General features: G+C 64.5%; 1 protein-coding gene across 1 annotated transcript in view; it reads left to right on the top strand.

Moving 5' to 3' along the window:
• MIDN (midnolin) overlaps positions 1-5,197 on the top strand; it is a 5,854-nt gene extending 657 nt beyond the window's left edge. The window contains exons 2-7 of the mRNA XM_007460391.1: positions 594-681; positions 868-930; positions 3,107-3,412; positions 3,566-3,713; positions 3,943-4,188; positions 4,920-5,197. Coding sequence (XP_007460453.1) covers positions 594-681; positions 868-930; positions 3,107-3,412; positions 3,566-3,713; positions 3,943-4,188; positions 4,920-5,197 — 1,129 coding nt within the window. The remainder of the gene's footprint in view (positions 1-593; positions 682-867; positions 931-3,106; positions 3,413-3,565; positions 3,714-3,942; positions 4,189-4,919) is intronic.
• Positions 5,198-9,106: the final 3,909 nt, after the last annotated feature.

The following is a 9,106-nucleotide window of genomic DNA, read 5'->3' as shown; positions in this document are numbered from 1 at the left end:
GCCATTTAAATCGCCTCCAAGCCGGGAGCCCTCCCTCCGCGGGCCTCCGGGGACACGCAGTGTCCATCCCCAGCGGAGGGGCCCCTGTGGGGGAGGGGCAGGAGGGGGAGGGTCTCCTTTGTCTGAGCGGCGGCCGCGGCGGCGGCCTGCGCCAGGGAGGGAGGGAGGGAGGGAGGGAGGGAGGAGGGGAGGCCCGCCCGGCAAAGCCCGGAAAGGCTAAGCGCTTGGCCCGCAGGGACAGCCCAGGCCCCGGTGGTTGAATTACAGGGGGGCAGCCCCAGGGTTGGGGGAGGGTGCCAAGGGGCTCGCTGGCCCTAGATGGGGAAAACGTGCCTCCCTGAGGCGCAGAGGGAGTACCCCCAGTCCGGAGTTGGGGTTCTTTGGAGGAGGGGGTCTGCACCGTCAGCAGGGGCTCCCAGGGTCTGACCTCAAGCACGCACACACTCAGGTCTCTGGATCTGAAAGCCAGGAAGGGGTGGGGGTGATGGACTCCTGTCTCTACCCCACGAGCCCAGCCCTCCCCCGCGGACTCCGCTTCCGAGCCCCTTCCTTGTCTCGGTGTAGCCTCACCCTCTTCCTTCCTCCCCACTCAGCCGGCTCAGTTCGGGGAAGCTGCAGGAGTTCGGCGTGGGGGATGGCAGCAAGCTGACGCTCGTGCCCACCGTGGAGGCGGGCCTCATGGTAAATGGCTGGGGCAGTGCGCTCCGAGGCCCCACACTGACAGGCAGTCCCCTCCCCTGCGAGCACAGTCCCTATCACACACTGGACCCCTTCCCCTCAGGGCCACCCACCCCACCCGTCAAGCGGGGCCCTCCCAACCCCGAAGCTCGGGTGCGCCCTCAGGGTCACTTCTTCCTCTCTCTGTAGTCTCAGGCCTCCAGGCCAGAACAGTCTGTGATGCAGGCCCTCGAGAGCTTGACTGAGACCCAGGTAAGACCCGCGCCGGCCCCCTCCTGGCCCTTGGGGGCAGCAGGCCCAGTGCCCGGCCACTCTGGAGAGCCTGGGGGTTGTTTGTGCTCCCAGCAGGCCTGTGAGGAGGGGAGGGGACGCGCCGCTCCGCCTTCGTGCCAGCTTGGCCTGGTCACCCAGCTTCCTATTCCTCCTCCCCGCCCCCCCAGCACTCACCACCTGACCTTGAGAGCCTTCTCTCCCACGGTGGCCGCCATGGGGGAGGGGGCCTAGCTTTCACAAGCCTGCCTGCGGGGTGACCTTGGCCCATGCTCCCACACCACCGGGCCTGAGTCCCCAGCTCCACCAGCCTTGCTGAGGTGCTCTCCGACCCCCCCCCACCGCCACCCCATTGTGGTTTCCCCAGAGCGACCTTTTTAACATTTCTGATGGGGGGTAGGGTTGGGACTGGGTCATGCTCTTTCCGCCTTCCGTGACCCCATTGCGAGGGGTGGGAAGTCACCCCTCCTCCTCCTCCCTCTGCCCTTTGTTCTCTGCCCCAAAAGGGGGAGGGGGCGGGGGCGCCCAGTCCCTGGGGCCAGCACAGACCAGACAGGATGTTAGGAAAATATTTAGCAAGCGCCTGGGAGGGCGATGAGGAGGAAGGCTGGGGCTGGCCCACACTGGGTTCCCGGTTTTGTTGCAGCTTTTTTCTTTTTTCTTTCCCCCTTCTTTCCTCATTTTTCTGGCAGCAGGGCCCTCCTCCCAGGAGGGTGACACAGGCCTCAGCTATCTGCCCGCTGCCAGGGTGGGGGTGGCAGGTCCCCGGCCTCAGGAACCTGCTCAGCGGCTTCCCTTCCTCCTGCCCTGAGACCTTGCCCCCTCCCGGCGTGTAGCATCCTGCCCTCACCCGCCAGCTGGCGCGGAGGAGGGCGGGAGGACCCAGGAGCTGGGTGGTCTGCGTCAGGAGGAGCAGTGGGGTGGGGGGAGAGCCAGGGTCCCTGGAGTCAGGTGGGGCTGGCGTGTGCTTTCCTGGGGCAGATGTGAACTGAGCTCCCTGCTCCTGGGAGGGCTGTGGTTGGCAGGGGGCCCCTGGGCGTGTTTGGTTCACATCCGCTGCAGGGTGTCTACGTCAGGAGGGAGATGGGAGGCTCTGGGCAGAGTGACTGGGCTCCCAGAGCTGCTTCTCCGCCTGGCACCGAGTCATGCCTGCCCGTTCACCCTCCCCTGGGAGGAAGTGGCAGGGTGGAGTGTGGGGGGGGACACCCCAGCTGCTCTTGGGAAGCCACCCCAGGCCTTTCCTGCAAAGGGCATCTCTGGGGCTGGGGAGGGCGTGTGCAGAGGGACTGCGGGGTGGGGGCTGCGCTCGGCCCGCCTCCTTTGCCTTCTCCCCATGGCCCCCAAGCAGGGAAGGTTACGCCAGCCGCTGCCAGCAGGGAGGGGGTGGTTCTGAGTCATCGCGGCCTGTGTCACTTCTCAGAAACCTCCGCCCCATCCCTGCCCGGCGAGAGCACGGCACTGGCCGGGCCCCAGAGGAGGGGTCCAGTGCAGATGGGGGTCGTATGCACCCCTCGCCCGCTGCGAAGGGGCTGCCAGACTGGAGGTTCACGTTTGAATGGGCTGTGTTGAGGCCCTGGGAGGCTCGGGGCCCCAGGAAACCGGTCAGGGCCCCCACAGCGCCCGCAGAGGCAACGCCTCCCTCTCAGCCTCGGCCCCGCCCAGGACAGATAAATATTTATCTTGAGAAAGCAAAGGTTAGGACAAGAATTTGTCCAGGAATTTCGCCCACTCGCTGCTTCAGTGGCTTAGCTGGGAGGGGGCCTGAGCTAGGCCCCTGCAGTGTTCACAGGCGAGAGAGGGTGGGGTAGAGGTGTGAGGTGAGGGTTCTTTGAGAGCAGTGATTGCTGGCTGGGCCCCGCCCCCTCTGGCCTCGGTTTCCCCTTGAAAGAACCAAGCTGGCCAGGGCGGGCCAGGCCCCCGTCTCACCCGCCTCTGTCCCCCCACAGCCCCCAGCGGCGCCCAGCCCGGGCTGGGCTGGCGGAGGCAGCTTCCGGAAATACCGATTCATTTTATTTAAGCATCCGTGGCACCGACAGGGACCCCAGAGCCCAGAGAGGGGCGGCGAGAGGCCCCAGGTCACGCAGCGCGGGGGGCCGGGCCGGGCCGGGCTGGGGGCACCACAGGCTGGAGCCCTGGGCTGACGGGCCGCTCTCTGCAGGTCAGTGACTTCTTGTCGGGCCGCTCGCCGCTGACCCTGGCGCTGCGCGTGGGTGACCATATGATGTTCGTCCAGCTGCAGCTCGCAGCCCAGCACGCCCCACTGCAGCACCGCCACGTGCTGGCTGCCGCCGCCGCTGCCACCCGTGGAGACCCCAGCGTGACGACCACCCCTGTGTCCTCTCCCTGCCGGCCAGTGTCCAGTGCCACCCGCGTCCCCCCAGTGCCCACCGGCCCTGCGCCCACGTCCTCCCCTGTCACGGCCGGCTCCTTCCGCTCCCACTCGGCCTCTGCCACCTGCCCCGAGGTGAGTCTGGGGGAGGATGTGGTGGGAGAACATCAGAGCCCTGGATACGTCTTTTGTATCAAGGGCCGTCCCCAGACCCTGGGCTGGTGCTGGTCTGGTGGGTGATCCCCTGACCCTGAACCCCAAAGCTCATGTGCCTCCCTCCCCCATCAGCAGATGGACTGCTCCCCCCCCGCCAGCGCCGGTGCCAGCCCCACGTCCCCCACCGGGGGCAGCCCCACGTCCCGCTCCCGCAAACCTGGCGCAGTCATCGAGAGCTTCGTGAACCACGCCCCGGGGGTCTTCTCAGGGACCTTCTCTGGTAGGTGTCATGGTGTGCCCTGCGAGCAGTCACATGAACCCACGCCAGGCGTGGGACACACTCCCCGGGATCTCCACGTATGTGCCTGGCCATACAGCAGGCCATGTGTCCTCATGGGTGGGTGCGAGTGCCCGTGTCACTCAGGGGTTCCGCCTGCACACATGGAACCCGGGCACTGCCAAGGCCTTATGTCCACCACTGGGGTCCTCATCCATACCCCTTCCCGCAGGTACGCTGCACCCCAACTGCCAGGACAGCAGCGGGCGGCCGAGGCGGGACATCGGCACCATCCTGCAGATCCTCAATGACCTCCTGAGTGCCACGCGGCACTACCAGGGCATGCCCCCATCGCTGACCCAGCTGCGGTGCCACGCCCAGTGTGCCCCAGACCTCGCCCCCAAAACTACCTCCTGCGAGAAGCTGGCGGCCGCAGCCCCGGCCTCCCTGAGCCAGGCCCGCCTGTGCAAGCCCCCGGGTGAGTGTCCGCCCCCACCCCGCCCCATCCTGGGTCTCTCAAGGCCCCTCTGTGCGCCTCTCAGAGCAGCTGAGCCGCTGGTGGTGGGGAGGGGGCCGCCAGCTGCCACTCGCCCTGCTTTGCAGGCGCATGTAGAGAAGGGAGTGTGTGTGCTGGGGGCACACAGCATCTTTGTGCCCTCCCAGGGGGGGGGTCCATCCTCACTTCCTCCTCGCCCCCCTCGGGCACCTTCTCCAGATGGTGCGTTGGGGCCTCTGTGAATGGGCCAGTCAGGCTGAGGAGGGGGTTAGCTTCTCCCCCCGCTCAAGGGCAGCCTGTGCCGCCCCACTACCACAGCGATCTCGTTATTCCGGACGCCTCCGAAGTCCTGTAGAACGTGGGCCCCCAGGCCCGGTCTCAAAGGGGAAACCAAGGCACAGCCTGAGTCCTATCCTGGGTCACAGAAATAGCCCTAAGGGGTTCAAGCTCCAGTTCATTTTTATGCTAGCTGTGTCCCCAGTGCCTGGCTCAGGCCAGCGCCTGCCCTCATGGAGCTCACAGCCCGCTGTTCAGCAGACGTGGAATTAACGACCTAAAGGATCAGCAGACCTTCTTGACCCACTCACTCGCTGGCGGGAGCGTCCACGAGAGCTGTACCGGGCCTGATGCCCATCTGCTGGGGGTCCTCGCGTTTGGTTGGGGGTCTGGCCTCCAAGGGGCCCTCACGGTCATGGTCACTGCCGCCTCTGCAGGGGACCGGCTGCGGCAGACAGAAAACCGAGCCACCCGCTGTAAGGTGGAGCGCCTGCAGCTGCTGCTCCAGCAGAAACGGCTCCGCAGAAAGGCCCGGCGCGACGCCCGGGGCCCCTACCACTGGCCGCCCAGCCGCAAGGCCGGCCGCAGCGACAGTACCGGCGGCGGGGGAGGCGGCAGCCCCAGTGAGGCAGCTGGCTTGGGCCTCGACTTCGAGGACGCCGTCTGGAAGCCAGAAGTGAACCCCGACATCAAGTCAGAGTTCGTGGTGGCCTAGGAGCCCTGTCCCTCGCCCAGGGTGGCCTGTGAGCGTGGCCCCATCTACATCTTTATTCCTGCCATGCAACTAGGTTCTACAGTACCTTTTTTTTTTTTTTTAATTTCACTTCCTACCGTGGTTTTCCGAACTCTCCATGGACTTGGGTTCCTGCCTCCTCGGTTTGGCTCACACTGCCCGCCCCTCCCTCCATCTCCCATCCTCATCCCCGACCTGGCCGGGTCCCTCCCGCCCACCTTCCCAAGCTCCAAATATGTAGCAGTCTTTCCAGATGGTTGAGAGCGGAGACAAGGAAGCCGCCCCCCACTTCCGTTCTGCCGCCCTCCCCACCCTTTTCAGGTTGAAGTCAAAAATGTAGATGCCTCATTATGCACTTTACAGACAGGGGAGGGGGCCGTGGAGAGGAGAGGCCCCCACCACAAACCCTGGCCCTAAAACAACTCAACTCGGCAGGTGCGACCTTTACCGCCAGGTGCAACCTTGACCGCCAGGGACTGTTTCTCTTCCACATCCATACTCTTTTTCTCTTCCTGGTCTCTCCTTTTCCGTTTTTCTTTTTCCTGGGAAAGAAAAGAAAAGCCGTTTCAGGGGAGAGGCTGGCCAGAGCCTGCCTTTCGGTGTGGGCTGGGGTGCGTGGGGGGGGGGGCGACCCTTTCCTGCCAGGAAAGGAGAGGGAGGGAGGGGAGGTGCCCGCTGCCAGCCTGCACCCTGTCCACGCACTGTGCGACTTCCTTCAGCGCTACTCCACCGCCCCACCCCGTTTTTCTGAGCTTGGGGTATTTATAGACTATTAATTTTCTGACTGAGCCAATAGTGGTTGGGAATCTCTTGAAAAATACGGAGAGCAATGGCTGGGGGGGCGGGCTTGACGCCCCCAGCCCTCCTTCCCCACCCAACCTGAGGGATCTGGGCCTGTGGACTGTGTCTGGGGGCCCTCCGGCAGCTGGGAGGGGAGGGGAGGGGGTGCTGAGCTGTGAAACCCCAGGAGGGGCAACGCTGTGTAGCATTAACCCCCTTGGGGGGGGGTTCGCTGCTGGTCTAATTTGGACCCTCCCCACTCATGCCCATGACCCAGGGGCATCCCCCAGGGCAGAGGGACAGACCTCTCCCCCCTTATTGGGGCCATTTCGGTGGGGTGGAGGGTTTTTTCATTCACTTTTATTTTTTACTGATAAAGGAGATGTTTGGGCCCTGACCCCCCCACACCTGTCAGTCTCGTCCTGGCCCCGCCCCTCTGTGCTGCGCAACACCCCTCGCCCTCTGCCTGCCCCTCCCTCCTAGATGAACCCCAAGTCCTCACCCTGCCCCCATTATGTGTTTAAAGTTAATGGTTTCAGATGTGAACATCTTGTGTTAACTGTAGCTCTGTAAATTTTTTGTGGGGGGGGGGTGGGCAGGGAGGGGTCAGAGGGTAGGGGTCAAGGATCTTTGTTTTTGTTTTCGTTTTTCCAAAAAAAAAAAAAAGAAAGAAAAAAAGGGGCGGGTTTGTTTTTGAAGCGCTGTCTTGGATATCTATTTAATGTGTGTTCTGATGGGGTTTTTTTTTAACGATTTTTAAATAACGTCTGTGCCTCCGCTGGTCTGAGGGTGGAGGCCCCAGGCAGGAACCGCCCACCCCTCTCTGCCCTCTCCAGGGCCCCCCCCAAGAAAGCATTACCCACCCTCGGGGGGTCGGGCTGTGGGGTGTCCCAGCACCTTGCGGGAGTTTCCTGTATGAAAACATGAAATTGGAAAAGAAAAAAGCCTACACAAACACCGTGATTTCAAGGAATAAACAAAATGAAACACGAGTGAACCTCCGGCCTGCTCATCTCGGGGGGTGGGGTGGTCTCGACTGTCACAGAGTGGGCTGAGTACGGTAGGGGGTGATCTGTCTCTAGAGGGTAAGGTTGGATGCTGGGGTAGCCCCCCACCCCAGAGAGTGGGAGGCGGGACGTGCTCCCAGGGCGCCCAGCGGGGGGAAGGGGCGCGTCCCGTAACAGTTCCCACGCCCCCTCCCCGCTTTGGGGTGAGGGTGGGCAGGAAGCCGCCTAGCGGGGGAGGGAGGGCCGGCCACTTCCCGGTACCCAAGGCCGGAAGTCCTGCAGGGTGTGGGCACGGGGCTGCCAGCCTGTGTGCCCTGGGTGGAGCCTCTCCGTTCTAGGCTCTAAAGTGGGCTGCAGGGGGCTTCCCTGGTGGCGCAGTGGTTGAGAGTCCGCCTGTCGGTGCAGGGGACACGGGTTCGTGCCCCGGTCCGGGAAGATCCCACATGCCGCGGAGCGGCTGGGCCCGTGAGCCATGGCCGCTGAGCCTGCGCGTCCGGAGCGAGCCTGTTCTCCGCAACGGGAGAGGCCACAACAGTGAGAGGCCCGCGTACCGGAAAAATAAATAAATAATAAAGTGGGCTGCAGGTAAACCCAGGGACTCAGTCTCCAGGGAGACCTGGCTGCAGGCTCTGCGCCACGGTTTCCCCAGCCCCAGAAAGGGGGAAGCAGCTCCATCTGCCCGCCCACGCGTGGGGGGCCCAGCCTGAGGACCCCCGACCCGAGCCCGCCCCCCCTGGGGTATGGCGCCAGGCCTCCCGGTTTGGCTCCACCCCAGCCCTGCGTGGACTCCCTTCGGCCTGCCCGGCCTTGCATTCCAGCGCTCCCCATCCCTGACCATCGGGATTAAGCCTCCGGGCCGTGCCCTACCCAGGAACACCCCTAGCCAGCGCCCCTGCTTTGCCTGGGAACTTCCCCTGTCTGCATCTCCCACCCCTGCCCACCTGGAGCTCCCTGAGGGCCTGGCCAGGTGGCGAGTCCCACCTTCATCCACTTTGGGGCTGGGCAAAGACACACAATCATAACAACACTGAAGGTCATTTCACATGTATTTCCTCGCTTAACGCAGCCACCTAAGAGAACTAATTACCCTCCCATTTGGTAGATGAGAAAACCGAGGCCCGAAGAGAAATACCGTTTGCTCCACAGCACTGGGGTGATTGTTACATTAGCGACCACCATCCCCAGGCTGATTTCTTATAGCCCAAGACCCTGCCCTCCCAAGCCTCAGTTCTAGGAGTCCCGACCATGGGGTAGGGAAACAGGTGCAGTCCCAGGAGTGTCCTGGGAGCAGCTTGCTAAGGCCTTTCTGTCCCTCCTGCCACCCTGTCACCCCCAAATCATCGCACGCCCACGCCAGGAAGGTAGGATACCCAGGTCAGGCTGATCCCGGAGGACCGGAGGCCCGGAGGACCGCAGGGTGGAAGTGTGGGTGGGACAGCGCAGGTTGAACCCCCTGCCCACGCAGCCGGGTCCCCGGAGGTCAGGGCTGTGACCCAGGTGGCCGCTACAGGGCTGGGTGGGAGATGCGGAAGGAGGGAGTAGATGGCGGCACCCGCTGAATCACGGGGGCTGTGTCTTCACGTTGCAGAGCAGGGGGCACTTGGTCTACTGACGGGGAACTCACTCCTCAGGGCGCTGCCTGGCGCCCAGCCCTGGGGTCCGAGGGTCACAGCCCTGCCCGGGAGCCCTAGAAGAACCCCACCCCGGTTGGGTGCTGCGGCCATTGGCCCCTTCCCACTGCGCGGGCCTGAAACGCACACACCTGAGGCGGGGGCTGAGAGTGGAGAGGTGCCCAGCCAAGGGGGTGCAGCGACCGGAGAGGCAGCACGCCAGGCCACGTGGGCGTGGGCACCACGGAAAGGTAAACCGAGGCCCAGAGTAGGCAGGGGCCGCGGAATCACAGGGGGCGGGGACAGCCCTGCACCGCCCCCTCCCCCCATTGAGGAAAAAGTTGAATGGGAGGGGGCGGCCCCCGGAAGCCCGCAGGGATGGAAACGCGGCTTCTATGGCAACGCGCCGCGAACCGGGCCTGACGTCACCGTGGGGAGGGCGCCCCGCCCGCCCCCGTCCTCGCGTCGGGCGGCCCAGGCCCCGCCCACCCCTG

Source organism: Lipotes vexillifer, unplaced genomic scaffold (genome assembly GCF_000442215.2).
Source record: "Lipotes vexillifer unplaced genomic scaffold, Lipotes_vexillifer_v1.1 scaffold225, whole genome shotgun sequence".
Taxonomy (NCBI): domain Eukaryota; kingdom Metazoa; phylum Chordata; class Mammalia; order Artiodactyla; family Lipotidae; genus Lipotes; species Lipotes vexillifer.
The sequence above is the reverse complement of the archived record's forward strand: the minus strand, read 5'-3'. Positions and strand labels throughout refer to the sequence as shown.